This window comes from Andrographis paniculata, unplaced genomic scaffold (genome assembly GCF_009805555.1).
Source record: "Andrographis paniculata isolate CXL003 unplaced genomic scaffold, ASM980555v1 Contig48END, whole genome shotgun sequence".
Taxonomy (NCBI): domain Eukaryota; kingdom Viridiplantae; phylum Streptophyta; class Magnoliopsida; order Lamiales; family Acanthaceae; genus Andrographis; species Andrographis paniculata.
This window is the reverse complement of record NW_026137582.1, coordinates 38,894-58,335: the sequence shown is the minus strand read 5'-3', so window position 1 is coordinate 58,335 and position 19,442 is coordinate 38,894. Positions and strand designations below refer to the sequence as shown.

The window sequence follows — 19,442 nt, the reverse complement described above, 5'->3', positions numbered from 1 at the left end:
AAAAATATATATATATATATATATATAAAAATCAATTTCCTTACCTGAACTTACCCGTATTGTTATCGCCAAAATTCTGAAAAAAAAATTCCAAATGTTTTCGAAGAATCAATTTAGGATTCAAGGCCCCACACTTTTAATTTTGTCTGCGTCAAACGGAGCACTGGTTTAGATAGACCGGCCCGGCTTCGCTGGGTCAACTATAGCTCCGCTCTTGGGAGGTAGATCGCTGCACTTTCAGGGGAAATTCTCCATCGCTGCAGTGGCTGGGCATCTTCAATCGATTCACAAACCTCAGCTTTGCTTCGATTTTATTTTCTGAATGAGTGGATAATTTGAAAATCTTGAATGAACAACAAAAATCATGATTATTAATAATATTATTATTATTTATTATTATGTACGCAATAAGATAAAGGTGCAGCGGCTCAATTTTTTTTTTTTATTATGATTATTAGTATTATTATATATGTATGTATATATACATGAATTGAAATCGAATAGAGCAGCGCAGAGCACACGAGCTGCAGACTTTTTTATTTTTTATTTTTTGAAAATTCTGATTTTCTCCGAAAGATAAATGTCGTGCAGGTTTGATCTTTGAAGGATATCGCATTCTCGAAACCTACAAAGCATACAGCCGATGGATTAGATGTTCAAAATAAAATAAAATTCAATATTAAAATTGAATTAGCAGTAAACTCAATATTTTCCAATTAAAACAAAGATACTAAGTTTATTCCCCGGCAACGGCGCCAAAATTTGATCGAAGATTTTTGGAGATTTAAAATATCTTTTAAGATACAAAAAAATGATATATGTATAAAATGAAAATAGTGTAGTGTGTTCATGTAGTAACTCCAAAATTTCGTCAAAAATAAAAAATCTCTTTAACCGGTGAGTGTCCGGGTCGAACTCAGGGAATATGCGAATATCTTATATTTAATTAGAAAAAAATGCAATGAGTTAATGCAACCGAAGAAACTGAAAAGATAAATTGCAGAAATTAAATCTAACTAAAAAGCGATAAAATATACGTATTTCGAAAAGGATGAAACGAGACGTTTGTGTCTGGCTTTTGCGTTCCTTAGTGGCTAGATTTCCATGGATGAAATGAGTGGGATGACGATGGCATGATAGCGAAAAATATATGTATAATTGCGGGGCGGCTCGGAATAATGAGTGTGATCAAGGGGCGGCTCTTAGAAGGAGCAGAGTGAGCGACTACTCAGGGCCCCTCAATAATAGAGGGCCCAAATTTAAAATATTACCCATTATTATTATTATTAAATTTTAACTTGTAGATAATATTTTTTTTTTTATAATTATCCAAATAAATTTTAAAATTTTAATTATATATTTTGTTTCCTCTCTTCTTTCTAACGGTCTTATCTATCTTTCCAAATTCAATCATCGTTTACAATTCTCTACATCACACCCTATCGCACTGCGTCTACCCACTTAAACCAAACTCGTTCACCTTCTCTCTCTTTCGTCCTCACTCAGTCATTCTCGCTTTTCGAACTTTCGGACAATTCATCTTTCATCTTGTTTTTTTTTCAAATCTACCATTGTCATATTAAAATTTCTGGTCCAATCGATGTCAATCAGTGATATTATTTTAAAAATATATTTTAATCATGTGTTTATAGGGCCTATAATTTATTTTTTGCTCAGGGCCCCAAAAAAGTCCGAGATGGCCCTGAGCATCATATTTGCTCGCTTAAGCTGATTCTCGACTCGGTTGGTACTTCACCTTAGGGGATTTACAACGAGGCTTCAGCGACACCCGCCGAAGAACATTATAAGCAATAAACTCTACTGTCACCTTAGCTATGTTGAACTACCCAAAATTTGTTTGTGACGCGAAACAAGGCTGACATAGTCGATTATTCTATCGCCCTTTCCGCAGCCTTGTCGAAAATTTAACTTGAACAATTCAAATTGAACATGGAATTTTTGGGTGTAGGTGACGTGGAGAAATATGATAGGAATTTTACTAGCTAAAATAATATGCTGGAATTAAAAGAAAATGAGGAGAAAACAGTTTGTTTGCGACACAAAACTAAAAATCTCGTATTATTTAACTAGATAAAAATATCAAGGAAAAGAAATGGAGAAAAATGGAGTGTATGGAATCTATATTATAGTGTATATGGTGTATTTAATATACAATTAGAGGAGATATTTATAGTGGAAGAAGCTTCTACAAGCTCCGCGGTTACAACCGCCCATAAATAACTACATCTAAAAATAACTACTAACTACCTCTAAAAATAGCTAATAATTACCTCTAAAAATAGCTATTAATAATTAATTATTAACTTACTAATAACTACCTATTTTCTAGAAAGATCTAGAATAAAAAAATACATAAAATAGACAAAAATTGGCTAAAAAGTAGTGTAGGATTTTAGTTAAGGGAGCTGGAAGAGTGCAGTAAATGCAGGAGCCTGGGCAATAAATATGCAGCAGCTGCTCATGGATTCCGCGCAGCCGTCACTTGCTTTTTGCGCCAACCGTCGCTTCGCTCACTTCTATACATGGCATTCCGCACTCATAAATGCAACCGCCGCTAGCTTTCCGCATAGCCGCCATCGCTTTCTGGGCAGACTCCGTCGCTTTCCGTGCAGCCTCCGTTGCTTTCCGCGCAGCCGCTATCGCTTTCCGCGCTCGCTCACTTCTGTGCTGCCGCCGCTCAGATTCCGTGCCTGCTCAAATATCCGCGTCAGCCGTCGTTCAAATTCCGCGCCAGCCGCCGCTCGCGCAAAATTAATGCTACTGCTGCACGTATTTTTGCACTGCATTAAGGTAAATTCAATATTTAATAGAGTTTGAAATTTATTAAAATTTACACAATAAATATTTAATTAAATAAAATAAATTATCTATTTAAAATGATTAATTACTTAATCTGCCAAAATTAAATATTTAAATTATAGTGTTTTCTTAAATATTTAATTTAATTAAAATTAAATATTTAAATAAAAAATAAATAATGCCAAAAAAATATAATTCAAGCAACGCATAAATTAATTTAATTTATACACCAAAATAATTATAAAATATATTTAAAAATTAATAAATTAATATTTTACACACAAAATACAATAAATACAATTATTAGAATAAATTTACATAAATTATACATAAACTCGACATACATAAATAATTAATTAAATAAAAATAAACTATAAAATATGTCAAAATCAAGAGTATCAGCGGTCAAATAATTATTGATAAATTATATTAGTCTTGGATTTGGCTAGATTTAGCCGTAGAAATATATGTTTTTCACCAAATCTCCTTTTGTTGATGACTTTAAATTTTTAATTTTCTCTTAGTTTCACATTTTTCTTGTCTATTTATATATTGTAGAAATATATTCTAAATAGATATTATTTAAATTTATTAATTATTATTTAATACTTCTTCCGTCTCAAACACCGTGCAACATATGAGTTCGGCACGGGAATTTAGGTAGCTAGTATTATGTAGAGTAATTTGAGATAATTTGGAAATTATGTGATGTGATCGGAAAAAGAATGTATATTATTTTTATTTGAGTGATGTGATAAGATAAAATGAAATGTATATATATAAATATAATTAATTATTACTAAATTTAAAAATATTGCAGTGAGTTTGAGACAAATAAAAAAGAAAATATTGCAGGGTGCATGTTTGGGACTGAGAGTAGTATCTAATAGATTAAGTTTTATTATTTAAAATTATTATGTCATTATTATTTGACTTTATCATTATTTATAAAGTCTATAAATAAATTTTAAGTTCATTCATTATTAATAAATATCTCATAAATCTTCTTTACCCACACCCGCTCCTCTACCAAGATGAAGATGGTTCGAATAATGTAGGGTGTGTTTTCTCCGGCCAAAGTTTGAAGGTTTCTACTGTGGAGCTATTGTGCGGTGGCCTTTGGGCGGGAATCTCACCCTACCATGACGATTGATAGGTAACATTGCAGTGTTCAAAACACGTGTGGGAAGACCACCGTATTCGAATACGACCTTGAATAGAGGCATGAACACAGTTATGTTCATAACAGGATAATGAATACGGCCCTCTTAACTATCCGGATAGTTTAATCTTCTTTTTGACTCATCAATACGGTTGTGTTCAATATCTGAGATTGATTAAGTTTAATTTAAATAAGACCAAAATTGATAAAAAAAAAAAAAAAATCAATAAGAATTGATAATTATGATATACAATGAGATCAAAAATAATTTTTACACTATTTTTGTTATGTTTTGTGTTTTGTACTTGTTCAACCATAGGCTCGTATACATACACACATAAGTTATAGTTTTGGTATGAATTACACTCGAAAGCGTTGTACCTCTTTCGATGACTATTGCGAGCCCTCCATATTCAACACTCTTCGTCATAATGGAATGTATTTTCCTATTTTTTAAATAAATTTAGAAATAATATTCCCTCCAGGATTAAAAAATAGAAATAATATATTTCTATTTGTAGGTTTGTTAAATATTTGAATAATTCATTTATAATAAATAATTTTATCAATCCACAATTTTATTGTTCTTAGTATAATAAATAATAATTAATTTACTACTACTTTTTCCTATTTATCCAATTTTTTTATTAATTTTTTAACAGTTTTTTTTTTTTAATACTCTCAATGTACTTTTTATGAGTCATCTTGGTAGCACTATGACTATCACAATGAAGAACCGTAGAAGATGACTGAGCAACACTAAGATTAATGAGTAATCGACGAATTCATAAGAGTTAGGATGTAGAGTCAACAAGAACACGATACTCTGACTCAGCACTCGATCAAGAAACTCAAATGTATTTCTTGTTGCGCTAAGAGATGAGAGAATCACTCAGGAACAAGTAGAAACCAATGGTCGAACGCCGATTGGAAGGGTCGCCAGCCCAATCAGCATCAGAGTAATCGCTGAGTGTCAAAGATGAGTGAGATAAAAAAAATGTTTACCATGCAGAAGAGTGTCTTTCATATATAGCGAAGAATATGTAAGACAACAGAGTAATGTAAGGTCCTCGGAGCGGCCATGAACTGACTCACAATGTGAACTGCATGAGCGATATTAGGTTAAGTAACAATCAAATAGACCAAACTCCCAATAAGCTGACGATATAGATTAGGATCATCAAGAAGAGAGCCATCATGAGGGGTAAGTCGAACGTCATAGGGAAGCGGTGTGCAAACTATCTGACAGTTTGTGAGGCCAGCTTGAGAAATAAGATCGGAGGCATACTTAGCCAGAGACAGATATAAACCATCGGAAGAATCAGAGACTTCAAGTCCTAAAAAGTAACGAAGATGGCCAAACCTCTTCATCTTAAACTACTGACTAAGATATACATGTAGATCAAAAATACCAGACACATCATAACCCGTGATGATCATGTCATCAACATAAAGTAAAAGGGTAACTATCCCTGAGGAAGAATGATGAATAAATAAATCAGATCGTAACTGAATGTGGTAAAACCAAACTCCGAAAGTGCAAAGTTAAATGTGGCATACCAGGCCCGAGGGGCCTGCTTCAACCCATATATAGTGCGGCGTAAACAACAAACCTTCGCAGAACCCGGGAAACCTGGAGGACTCCAGGAGTCCTATAAACTTCTTCAGAAAGAGTGTCATGCTAGAATGCATTCTTGACATCTAACTTAAATTGAGTCATATAAAATGAAGGATTAATCAATTATTTATTTATTTATTTTATTAAAAAAATTATTTAAGATATTTTGCGTTTTTTATTTGCATAAAAATTGTATAATAAAACATGAGGGGATTTCGCACAATAAATAAAACACATGATGCTTTGAGCAATTTACTAAAATACAAGGGGGGTTAAGTTGGCGGTTTGCCTATTCAATCTTTTCCATGTGAGCTATTGTAATTTTTTTCCATTTTTTTCTTTTTTAAATGTTAAGGTTGCCGGATTGTGTTTTTGAAGCTTTAGGTTGTGTAATATATTTGCCTTGTGTAATTTTATAAAATTAAAATTGCTTAAATATTACAAAGGGCGGAGTTTTTGACATATAAAATACTTAATAGTAATTTACAATTTTTTTTTGTAATTATTTCAAGGATGGTTTGACATTAAAAAAAATAAAAAATAAAAAATAAAAATCTTGATTAATTATATAATATATATTATTTTTCTTCTCTATCCAAATCTTAATTCCTTTTTATTCTTACATCACTCAAAATTTGGATAAAATTATCTTAACTAACTATGCAAAATCATGATAATTTTAAAAATAAAAATATACTATTTATGTAACTCTTTCTGGTTTTGGCGAGTCACCTGCTGTTGCTGGTGCAGCTACTTCATCGGGGGTTAGAAGTGGAGGTGACGGTAGGCGGGGGTCAGACGGACGCTTCAGCTCCTGCAGCAGCAGCAGCGCCCGATCCATCTGCTCCTGCACCGGATCCATCAGCTGATTCATCCCCTCCTGCACCCGATTTATCCCCTCCTGCACCCGATAAATCTGCTGATTTATCCGCTCCTGCACCCCATAAATCTCCTGATTTATCCGCTCCTGCACCCGATCTATCTCCTCCAACAACTGATGTATTTCTATTGGTGCTGTTGCTGGTGCAGCTGCTGCATCGGGGTTAGAGCTGGAGGTGACCGTTGGTGGTGCTGGTTGTATTGAAAATTCTAAAGCCTATCGATTAATCTTCAAAACAAACAATTATAACACTCTTGTAGAAGTATATAATAATTTAAGGGTCACATAGTAAATGCAATGTAATTCAAGTATAATTCCATAAAAAACAAACAATTAAAACACTCTCATAGAAATAGATAGCTTAAGCTTCTAGTGTTCCGTACAAGAGTTGAAATTGCAACCCAACTATCCAAGAGCCTAACCCAAAACAGTAAAATATCCTAAAAGATTGATTCAATTAAACTCTGGTAAGAATCAATGGATTGTTTGTACATGTAAATACAGCTTCAACAAATTAAGGTTTAATTTCTCGTCCAAATTATCAATCTCACGACTCCAACAATTAAAATTTAGGGTTTCAGATACTACCAATTTGCTGGACTGGTCGTGGAAGAAGGTGCTTGGGCGACGGTCGGCGGCTGGGCAGAGCACAGCGGTGGCGTCGTACGGCGTCTGCTTTCGTGCTGTCGATTGAGGAGGAGAGAAATTGCGAACCCTAATAAATCATGTGTTAATAGTGTTTTTAGGGGTACGCATTATTTTTTAGTTTGATAGGATTTGAAATCTTATCATCACATGCTAAAATTACGTAAGATTTATAAATTTCAAATCTAATTTGTTTTACAGATAAATTGGAGTATTTAAATTATTTATATTTTAATTGATATAAATTAAACTTGTATATTTATTTATTTATTTATTTTTATCAAATTGAGTTGTTGCAATAAATATTTTTTTAATAAGTATTAAAAATACTACATATTCATCTCTAGAGTTTATATTTATTTTTTGCAGTTAAATTTATTATATTAAAATATAGTACAAATTTATTATATTTATTTGAGTATATAATATAAAGAAATTTTAAATTAAAAATAAATTAAATGTATAAAATTAAAATACAAATAATAATATATAAATAATAAAAATAATTTTATATCCAATTAATAAAAATATAATCGGTTACTCTTTCCATCTAGTTCGATTATATCTTTTTTAAAATATCTAATCAAAATATGTTATATTTATACAACATCATATAATTATTCAATATTAAAAAAAGAAAAAAAGAAAAATTCAAACCCCGGTTACAACCACACAAGGGTTTAGGGTTTCTTCTTTTCGTTTTTAGGGTTTCATAACTTCTTTTATTCTTCTTCCCAATATGTCAATGGAGGTAGTTGAAGGCAAGTCAGTGTCGTTCGCGGATGGGGTGGTGGCGTCTGTGCGCAAGAATGGATTGGAAAAGGTGATGTTGACTTGGTCGATAATGATGGTGATATTTGAAGTGGTTAGAGCGGTGGCTATGAAGAAGATGGAAGTGGTGGAAGTGGCGGCGCTGGTGGGACTAGTCGCCGGCGGCACGTTAATCAATTTGTTCCGGGAGAAGAGCAACCGCATGGGCAATGCAGCCGAACTGTTGGGTATGGTCTTGGTATGGATCTCGCTTAACGGATACGTGGCTTCGTTTCCATTCGTCTTCGGACACCTGAGGTGGCCGATCACTATTTTGTGGATTTTGAGTGTACTTTTGTGGTCGGCTCTTGTTGTTTCATACGTATCCCTCGTTTTATTGTATTTTAGATCACAAGAAGAATCTGCGCTAGAGAATGTTTAAATATACTTTTATATGTCTTTTTTTTTAAAGTTAAATAATTAGCAATTAATAATATATATTTCGAATCTATATATTAATTGTTTGTTTTGTAGTGTATGTTTATTGATTTGGATTTGCACGATGATGATGATTTGTGTGAGTACTCTATGCTATCCTTTTGACATTAATTTTAGTAATATGTTTTTTAGTTATGTATGTCCATTTAGCTTTGTGAATCCTATCATTGATTACCACGGTGGCTGTAATTTAGGATGTGTTTCTTTGATTTTTTTTTGAAAAAAAAATTAGTTTGAGTTTAGTATAAAAATAACGTTTGATGAGTTGTTTTGTGAGAAGAACAATATATTTTTTTCGGGAATGCAAAATTCAAATAGTAAAATTTGAAAAAACTTTGCTAAAGAAATAGACCATAAATTTCTTTCTGGTTGAGTGAAAGCTAGAGCTATGGAATCCTTGTGAGTGTGGAACTTGACAATATGATCCAAGTTTATCTCCTAGCTATTTCTATGCATTTGTGTGTGTATGTATGTATATATATATATATACACATGTTTTAACTAGTAGGATTGGATTGAATTGAATTGTGTGCAAAGTGTTACCAAATTAAACTAAAGCTAAAGCTAAAACTAAAACTAAAACATAACCTCCCTGAGAAGATTGTGGCTGAATTATATTGCTTAGAGAAAGCACCTGAAGATTGTGATCAAGAAAACAACCAACTAACCACTACAAAGCCACAAAACTACAAAAATTATTTTGGATTTTTCGATTAATCACTCACATTGATAATCAACAATATAAAGCAGTGTGTGTTTTTTATAAAGAAGACAGGAAAAAAAATGATATTCAAGTCATCAAAAATAGTAATTAACATTGCACATCTATAGATCAAAAATAGTTAGTTAGTTTATGACGTATATATGGAATGATAAGTGATATTTTTATAATTGTATCAAAAACTTGAACACCATAGCATATCCGGCCTGAGCTCTTGAATGTAAAATTTAAGATATGTATGTATATATTAGTATTAGTTAATTTTTAGTTTAATAAATTCTGATAATATTTTATCACATCTATATTAAATATATGATACATATTTTAAATTTATTATATTATAAATAAATATCAATTAAATAAATAATCTCCGACAAAAAAGGCCCAAATTTAACAATTTTTTTAAAAAAATGATTTAATTTATAGTTTTCTTATGATTGATCTTAAAAAATAAATAAATAAGATGATAGTTGAATGTGTTATTTTATAAAAACAATAATATAAGTAGTACTTTTGGTAGATAACAAAAATTCAAACCATACACGCTACCAAAAAAAGGGCTATTCACCACGGGTTGAGAGTCCGTAACAATAAAATCGTAACAAATAGATATATTAGTTACGACAAAATCCGTGACGAAAAAAAAAAGCCCGGTCAACGTTTTAGGTTCTGTCGTTACGCAAAAAATATCGTAACAAATAATGAGATGGTAGAATTTGGTCAAAATAACATTAGTTACGTAAAGTGTTCGTAACTACTGGTATTTAATTTTTTATTTTTGGAAAAGTTAAATTAAAAAAAAAAAAAAAAAAGTAAAATACTGGATTGACGCTTTCATTCCAGAAACGATCAAAATGGACAAAAATGCTATATCATCCCACACTTAGACAAATTAGGGCATCTGGTTCATTTCCCTCGTTCGCTTCTCACAGTCGCCCGCGATCCGATTTCCTGTAGCTGCCGACGACGACGCGCGAGGTGAATTCGATCCGTCCCTGGGATCTACTCCGGCGCACCTCACCCAGGTAAGGTTTTGAAGGTAGCTCGAAAAAGATTTTGTATTACGCGAGGTATCTTCGACAAATTAGGGCATAATCTCGACTACCAAAAAAATGGGCTTTCATTACGGAAAGAAGATTCGTAACAATATTGTCATAATAAAAGATGGTTTTTGTTATGAATTTTTTCGTGACAAAAGGAATTTTTATTAGTCAACGTCTTTCTTTATTTATTACGATAAATGTTTCGTAACAATTAAAAATATGACAAAAAAATATCGTAAATACAATAATTACGACTTTATTCTGTAACAAAGAAAAGCATTTTTTATAATTTTTAATAAAAAATTAAAAATTAAAAAAATAATCAAACTTCAAATTTTGAAAATAATATTTAACAAATTGAATGTAAAATAAATATAAATAAAAATTTATTATTAATTAATTGTATATAAAATTTATTACAATATATAATAAATAAGTAAAAATATATTGCACTATCTACCAGCCGCCCTCCTCCTAGTTTTAACAAATTGAATGTAAAATAAATATAAATAAAGATTTATTATTAATTAATTATATTTATAAAATTTACAAAGGGTGTGTTTGGTTGGATGATTGGATTTTGGATTTGGATTTTGGAGAATTTTGAAGTATGGATTTTTAAGTTGAATTTGTTTGAGAGTTTGAATTTTGTAATGATTATGTAGGATGAAATTATTATTTTATTGAAAAAAATGATATATTGATGTGATAATTTGAAAGAGATGATATTTAAATAATATTTTATTGAAGAAAATGATATATTTAAATTTAGAAAATTTATTTTTTTGGTCTTTTATTTATTGTGTTCTTTTATAAAAAAATTTCAAATTTCAAATTATTATTCATATTTTTTTTTTGCTAAAAATATAAAATCAAATAAATATTTTTTACTTTAATAATATACTAAAAATTAATTTTATATTTAAAATATCACGTCATTGACTCAATATCTATTTATATCATATTATACCATTATTTTAAATATAATTTTAAATTATTTTTTTAAAAAAATAAATATAAATATGTAAAAATAAAATAATATTATCATTCATTTTTTCCCATCACTTATAACTAAATCATAAACCCTACCCACACCCGCCGCCCTCCCCTTTTCTTCTCCAACGCGAAGTTATCCTTTCTTCGTCCTCTTCTTTTTTCTTCTTCTAACTTGCTCAGCCGCCGGCGCCCCTGTAGGTTAAAAATCGATAATGTGAAAACATTTTTCTCATATCGATTTTTAATTTATGTTTCTTCCGTTTGCAGTCTCATCTACCTTGGTCGCTGGTCGAATTCTCCCCGCCGCAGCGTCCCGTTGAAGTGAGGGATTTTGGAACACGTCTCCGGCATCGATCCATCAGGTAGGTGGTTTTTCTAGCTTCTCCCTTCTCTTATTTCTTCTTGTCCTGCTTTCCTTCCTCGCCATGCCCTCGTCGGTGAATTTTGTTTATTCTATTTTGCGTTTCCATTCCCATTTGTTCATTGCTTGTTGTTAGGGTTGGTTGTTCAGCCACAACAACCAATGGCCGATAAGTTTGAAAGATTTGTAGTATTTTACATTGTAGATTGTCCTCTAGGTTTTATTTTGAAGCTCCTTCTGTTAGATTTAAAATATGCTTTTGTATATTTTTACACATTGAGTCATATATTTGGAAGTCTGATGTTTTGTTAGAAGCAAACTCTGGTATTGCGTGATCCACCATGTTGGTGATGTGTTTGTAACACAGATACTGAAAATTAATTTAGCCAGCAAAGTGCAGCACTTTTGAATTTTTTACATTGTTACTGTATACAATTGTGCCAAGTGAATTTATCGATTAAGTTAAGTGTGATGTTTTGTGCTGTTTGGTTTAGGAATTTGGGCATCCTACATTATGATAAATATATGTGAAATTCCAATGGTGTATGGTTCTGTTTCAATTTTCATGAAGATATGACAGCTTCTCTGTTTGTGTAATTGTATTGCATTTCAGTCATAATATCTGGGAAAGAGTGCTTCTGTTGTGGATTTTTTGGATTTGAAATTTTTCGGATGGAAAAAGGGTTTTTGGATATTATGTTTTGAATAGAAAATAGGTGTCGGATGTGATAATTAAATAGAGGGAAGAAGATTATTTTAGTATAGATTATATGATGCAACAAGATTTTTTTATTTTTTTTAAAAAAAACCAAAGTGCACACACAAGCAAAGTTAATAAATACACTTTATGATTTGATGGTTTTGTGAACTTTATTTATTTATTGGTGTACCCTCCCAAGACTTTCACTCATTTTATCTTTTCATTCTGCAATAATTGCAATGAAGTACAAAAATGATCTAGCAACACTATCCAATATAGAGTGCTTCTTTCCAAAACAACTTTGAATTTTGTTATTATGTGTGGATATTTAAATAAGTTTCATTGGATTCTACAGCATAATATATACAGATTCAGACGCATATATTGTTAGATAATGATACATACATATGCTGCATAATATGAATATGATATCATATCTACACTCTAAGTATTGGCTCCTTTGTCGGAACCAATACCATTTTTTTTGTTACTTGGTTGTATGCGTCGATTTGTCGGAAGCAACACCATTTGGGCTATTTTAACTGAAAATGAGTGCATATTTAACTTGTGTTTTTTTACAGGATACTAAATTGTGGAGACAAAAGTGTGCAGTGTGAATTCAGGATAAGCAACATTGAGTTTAACGGAAGGTCGGATTTCTTTTTAATGCATTTCCACAGTGCAAAGCTTCTAAGTGTTCTATGTTTTCTCGAGTGGTGGTGTAGTTAAGTGTTATGTGCATTCCCACAAACCTGCTTTACTCTTTAGACATCAGATTTGAGGATTTTTTTCATATTCGTACAAAAGGGCAAGGAAAAATTTAGAATAGTAGGAAATTTTTCTTGACCCAAGTAGGGTATGGATAATTCTTGCTGCTCTAGTATCTAGAGATGACGCTCAGAATTTTTGGCGGAGCGTAGACATCATTTAATTCTCATTAAATGGCATCCATAAAAGGTTCTAAAGTGGAGATAATGGCTGATTTTAAACCATGGGCCTTAATGTTGTGATGAATGTTATGTTTTACTTATAAGTGCAATACATGGACTTATAGGTACAAAAATGCAGTTTATTAAAGCTGATGCTATAACTTTGTTCATTTAAATTGAGGGAGCAAGCCCGTATCAAGACCGGGATGCAAGGAAGGGGACACAGTGTGCAGGTGTTATGGTTACGGCAGATACAGTGAGTTATGCCTCAGCTAGGGACCATAACCCACGAGAAGGTTCCGTGGCATATTACGGGATTCTTACGGACATTGTGGAAGTGTACTATAGCAATCAACAGAAGTATCTCCTTTTAAAATGTGACTGGGTGGATCTGGAGAGGGGCGTTAAAGAGGATGAGTTCAAATATAAATGTGTGAACTTTAAGTATTTGATGTACCCCAAGAACTTGCCCACGGATGAGCCTTTCATCTTAGCGACCCAAGCCTCTCAGGTGTGGTACATTGCAGACCCGGTTGATGAAGGTTGGAGCGTTGTCGTTCCGGTGTCACGGCGAGACACGTATGACGTGTATAGTACGATCGATCATAGATTCAGCACAGGGTTACCTTTAGATGACGGAGGCAATGTTAGAGGAGCAGCCGATTACTGGCTAAGGGAAGGTATTGAGGGGCAAGTAGTAGAAGATGCAGGGCAGATGGACCATGCCGATACTTCGCCTTCGGATTCGGAGGAATCCTCCGAAGATGATGGTGCTTAGCGCAGAATCAAATAAGCGGGCATTTTTGGTAGTATGCGAATATAGCCTAATTGGCCCATTTTTGATGGTTTGGCAACCACGCAACCTTTTTGAGTTCGCAGTTCAGAATAAATTACACATCTCAACAGATGGTCATCTATGTGGGGAGGGGGGGTCGGTGATTGAAGTACGTAATAGGTAACCACTTTCGGACATGCATGCCATCGTTCATAGGCCCTGTTTTCGCTTGATTTGCTGAAGCACTTTGCATCCATTATGCGCGCGCAGGATGTTATGATTTTTTCCGAATATGTCAACGCGGATAAGCTCTTTACCCCCGTTTGCGTATGCTGAAGCAATTTACCCTGATTAATTGCAGTAACTATTATGTGAATTTCTCGTAATATGTCACTTCATAAGCTTTGTTGTGATAAGTGTGTTTTGATTTTCTCCTAATATACGTTTTCATACTGCCAACTAACACTGGTGTCTTGCAGGTTATGGGCAAATCTCAACGTGCTGCCGTTGGAGGGTCACAGGATCCGGCAGTCTCTCCCGCAAGACGTTTTACCCGGGCATCCGCACGTAACAGCCCCCTAGAGGCAACTCATCCCGCAAGCAGGAATCCATCGCCCAGCCGCAATCCCACAAAGAAAGTGACAAAACGGAAGGGATCTCGGGTCTCGCCACTGCTCCAGCGACTCCGGTCCATCACATCAGAGTGGGAGAAAGAGCGCGATGCTCGTGGTCAAAGCATGAAGCCAACATCTTCCACTCGAAGGGCAGTGCTTCAGGATTCAGAGGGCCCTTTGGAGGTAATGTGGTTCCTTTGCCGAAAGCATGTCCTTATTTGAACTCTCAGTATAACACTACAATAGGCTGACACTGTTAACCCCAACAGGAACATGATGATAGGGATGTTCCATCACTTTTTGATCCGACGGCACTGACACAGGATGACGATGATACAATCCCCCCCACACAAGCAGATGACGAGACACTTCCGCCGACGCAGGACATGGAGACTGCAGAGAGTGATATACCAGTCTTGGATGAAGGGCCAGGCTCCGACCCCACTCTGATGACAGGAACAGAGGCGGGCAATATGGCACCATTGGACGAGATGACATCGCACGACGGTTTGGAAATTAGCCTTCAAAGATTACCGATTACATTTAGTGACTTCATATTTTGCATGTAATATCCTTATTAGAACATGTAATCTCCTGTTTGTGTCAGCTGGTTCGTCAAAGAAAAAGCAGGGGAGAGGGGCGGCACGAATGCCGCGTGGATGGGGAAAAGATCACAGGATGCTTGTATTCACATCGCCGGATGGTAAAAGCATCGTCGGACCCGACGTAAACGAGTACAAGACAGCCATTGGGGTCATTGCACGCAACGGAGCTCGACTTCCTCTACATTACCCCACGTTCGCTGAGATACCGGAGACGAAGAGACAGGGTGCATGGATGGAGGTTCAGGTGATGCAAACTTCATTAAATTGAAAGTTCTTTTATTTCATATAGATTCTTATATATGGCCCTACCATCTTCTCCGGACCTGGTGGAAACCGTGTGAAACGGCATTCCAGAGTAACAGCGGATTACCAGACTCAGCGGAGAAAGTGGTCTTGGCTGACCTAAGGGAAGTTTGGAGGCACTGGAAATACAGCATCAAATCAACTTACTTCAATCCGATCGAGGACGATGAAGAAGCACTGAAGAAGGTTCCCTCAAGCAGGATTGTGCCCGATCAGTGGCCGAAGTTGGTTGAGTATTGGCGCGACGAGAAGGTGAAGGTACGCATAGGGACATGCCAAATTAATATACGTTAAATCTGCACGGGCATGGACTGAGAACTAAATAACTTTGATTGACGTAGCTTCAATCCAAGAAAAATGCGTCGAACGTAGCGAAAAGAAGCTTTCCACATCGTACTGGGTGGAAGTCATTCACGACTCTGGCAGAGGAGGTACCTTTTATTACAATTGAGTAATTAGTCATGTCATGCTCCATCCCCATATTTTCCTCTCCTGTATTTCATTATGTTTTCGATGACAGAAGGCCTTGTATTGCTGCAGATCAAGGCAAAGGGGAAGGACCCCGACAATCTGGAGATTTGGATTTCCAGTCGCACACAAGGCAAGGGAAAGGATGACCAAGAAACCGAGGAGATATTGGTAGAATAAATTCGTTCCCAACTTAGTTACAATTCAGTCAGTATTTACATCTCTAACAACAAGAGCAAGTTCGGCCTCACTTAAATCTTTCCTGTAGACTTATTTACAGAATGAGCTAAACAAGGTTCCCCCTGAAGGGCGGACTCCCTCTGTTCGGGAGACTCTGTACCGACGGGCCCTTGGGGGAAAGATTAAGAAGCGGTCAAAGGTCGACAGTGCGGCAAGTTCAGCTCATCCCCGCAGCGAGTCAACTGGTTTAACAGACAGTGTAGCATTCCAGCATGGGTGGGAACAACTACAGAATGGAATGGAGGAGCTGAAGGCAATGATGGATGAGTTCAAAACCATCAAGGCTGATGTGTATGCATTCATGCACAGAAACTCCGGAGCGGTTACTGGCCAGGCAGTAAGTATTCATAATCCCTGACCTGTTTGGTATGAGTATCCCATGAGATTTGGATGGCGAAGGAATTTACCATCCTCGGCATGTTATATGATAGGGCACATCTCGTATTGATTCAGTCCCTGAGATTCCCAGGCCTGTGTCCGAGCCAAGCATGACGGTATGATTCCGTGACGCCCTGGAGTTTCTTAGAAATCAGTGCAGTGTCTAATTTAGGCTACTCTTGACTGCGTACTACCTTATCCAACTCATATGCCCTGTCTGTTGTAGGTCGGCACACATGTGCTTCTATTATCCCGCACCGGTGAGAAAAAAGTTGTTGCAGAGGGACTTCTGCTCTGCCCCCCTGGGCCAGGTTGGTCCGGTATCTTTGAGGATGTTTAATTAAACTTTTAATATGCCTCAGCGAGATATCGTAGGTTTTCGTGACTGTTCAGGCCTCATATTGCGTATTAGCATGGATTCACTAAGTGTAGAAGTATACAATGATACGATCCGTGGATTTCCAAAGCGATGTAGACTGTTAATGTAGGGGTGGTAAAATAACTGCTATTATGACGACCCATGTTTATTGAAGGATGTTTGGTTTAAAGATCAAGCTGCAATTACATGGGAAATTAGGGTATAATGTGCTTCGCTACCTAACTCATGAATGTAATACCATGTACTGTACGACATGTCTGAATGTACGTACTCCTCTTGTTCTAGTTCCAAAGTATTACACTTATAATGTCTGTGTTATGACATGTTATATATACAGTTCGAACGTCTGTTGATATATATGCTTGAATGTAATCAAAAATTGCTCTTGTGAATGCTGTAGGTGACACACTTTCCTTGGTCAAGGTCTTCGTGACATCCGCGTCAGTCCCGGACACACCCCTTATTTTGCCGACCATTTCTGGGGCGACTACCCTTCGCGATGTCGTCGGCGAAGATCCTATTGAGTGGAGCTACAACGACGTAAGGATCTACTTTAATACCTTTCTTGTATTGCATTCCGAAATTTATAAGAAGTATGACTTAAAGTAATCTCTGTGTTGGCAATTGCAGCTCATGCGCCGGGCTTGAAATGTTGGTACCGATACACCCATGTTAATTGCCCCGTTTGTCATATGGATTGAATGTCGAACCTGTCTTTGGATGGATTGTGTTGAGTTTTTGTTGAACTATGTCTGGAATTGATGCGTAGACCTTTGTGGTTTGAATTCGTATGGTGAAAAATGTGCCTAATTGCGTTGTTTACTTCTGTTTGAACTGTTAAGCACGTTTTGCGGAACAGGTTGTTGATGTGTAGATACTAGTAGGCTTGTTCTATGGGTTGCTTTACTTTGTTGGTAGGTATGGAATTCAGATTTTAATATGAATTAATGTTTGCGCGGGGCGTAATGATGATGATGTTTATAGCAATCTTTGTATTCGTAATTTATTTTCGTATCATACGCATCACAGCAGGTCCATTTGTTACGAACAATTTCAATTGCAGCGTACCCCCTGTTTTTCACAATACGCTATTTTTCCGTAACAAAAGGCCAGAAAATCGTTACAAAAAGTGGTCTTTGGATATTTGTTGTTACAGACGGTTTCGTGACTATAAGTAGGTAATATTTTTTTTACGGGGTTCAATGCCGTTACAAATAGTCGTAACAAAAACCAAGTTCTGACAACCGGTCAATGGAAAACACTTGTAACGCGAGGAACTTCCGTAACAAATACCGTAACTAAAAGTCCTGCCACATGCGCGGAAGGATCTACCTTTCGTTACGAGAGAAAATTCGTAACAAACATCGTAACAAATACCATACTTCAGGGAGCGTTGACCGATCGTAATAGTTACGAAAAGTGGCGTGGCAAAAAACATTCGTTACGCGAGTACACATTACGGAAAAAAGTCGTAACAAAGGCGTAGCAAATACGCAAATTGCACGAAATATGGCTTCTTGTTACGATTTTCCGGCCGTAATAGAAAACAGTTTTTTTGGTAGTGACACAAGCCACCTTATTCAAACTAGTTAATCTTTGTTTAGATTGACATTTTTGTAGTTTAAATTTTTTAAAACAATAGTTAATATTTAATTTGATAGGTGAGTAAATAAATATTTAATTTTATATTTTCTGAAAATATAGTATAAAAATCATCCAAAAATATCTATATAAATAGAATATTGATTTAAAACTAGGGTAACTCTAACCATAAAAGAATTGGTTTGTGATTTTGGTTTGAATTTAAATTTTTGTTTAAATAATATTTTGATATAAAATTTTATTAAAAAAAAAATAGTAGGGATTTATTGTGAATCATATAGGCTAAATTATATTTATTTTGATTTAGGGCAAAACCAATTATAAAACATATGCGTTTGAAGTTTATCAAAATTTACTATTTCGAAAAAGACACTTCTTCCTTCTGGAGCTTTTTATACTACTTTGTCTACACTCAAACATTAAAAGATAATAATATTTTAATATAAAAAGTAATAAGTAAAAAGTAAAGTAGCTTGATAAATTTATTAAACAATAAATCAAAAATAAAGTGAGATATTATAATAAATTTATTAAACAATAAGTAAAAAATAAAATGAAATTTCAATGATGGAGAAGGTAATGATTTCTTTTTGAAAAATCAAGATTTTATCGAAATTACAATCTGATTTGAAGATTAAAAATATTAATTGTTTTTATGAAAAATTATACAATGCAAACTTTTAAAAGTTTTTAAAAATTTTGAGGTCCATCAACAAATTTTTAAAGTTTATAGTTTCATTGGATTTTAATGGACAATTATAAAAAATTTGTGCACGAGATTATTAATAAATTATTATCAATTTTTTTTGAAAATATGTATTTTTATATTATAAATATAATATTTGAAAATTACTACTATTATTATGTATTACTGTTTTTTTTTAATTATCGAAGTACATTATATTGTCGGTAAAATTAACTTAATATATTTTTTTTTATTGAACCGTTAGTTATA

At 34.4% G+C, this 19,442-nt stretch overlaps 2 protein-coding genes across 4 annotated transcripts; one reads left to right on the top strand and one right to left on the bottom strand.

The window, feature by feature from the left end:
* Positions 1-6,259: 6,259 nt before the first annotated feature.
* On the bottom strand, positions 6,260-7,466 carry LOC127252757 (uncharacterized). Its single transcript, XM_051277056.1, has 3 exons — positions 7,459-7,466; positions 7,069-7,195; positions 6,260-6,696 (listed from the first exon to the last, which is right to left on the bottom strand). Exons 1-3 carry the CDS (start codon positions 7,464-7,466, stop codon positions 6,301-6,303), a joined length of 531 nt encoding a protein of 176 aa, XP_051133013.1. The 3' UTR covers positions 6,260-6,300.
* A 6,341-nt stretch (positions 7,467-13,807) lies between these two features.
* On the top strand, positions 13,808-17,839 carry LOC127252758 (uncharacterized). Of its 3 annotated transcripts, none has more exons than XM_051277059.1 (12): positions 13,808-14,078; positions 14,378-14,695; positions 14,782-15,019; positions 15,120-15,361; positions 15,472-15,678; positions 15,762-15,851; positions 15,961-16,059; positions 16,157-16,465; positions 16,560-16,622; positions 16,733-16,817; positions 17,286-17,425; positions 17,516-17,836. In XM_051277059.1, the coding sequence occupies exons 2-12, from the start codon at positions 14,381-14,383 to the stop codon at positions 17,531-17,533; spliced, it is 1,806 nt and encodes a 601-aa protein (XP_051133016.1). In that variant the 5' UTR covers positions 13,808-14,078; positions 14,378-14,380; the 3' UTR covers positions 17,534-17,836. The 3 variants fall into 3 exon arrangements, with proteins under 3 accessions (XP_051133016.1, XP_051133015.1, XP_051133014.1); XM_051277058.1 differs by lacking the exon at positions 13,808-14,078 and adding an exon at positions 14,122-14,225 and having other exon boundaries at positions 16,169-16,465; positions 17,516-17,839; XM_051277057.1 differs by lacking the exon at positions 13,808-14,078 and adding an exon at positions 14,129-14,225.
* The last annotated feature ends 1,603 nt before the right edge of the window (positions 17,840-19,442 follow it).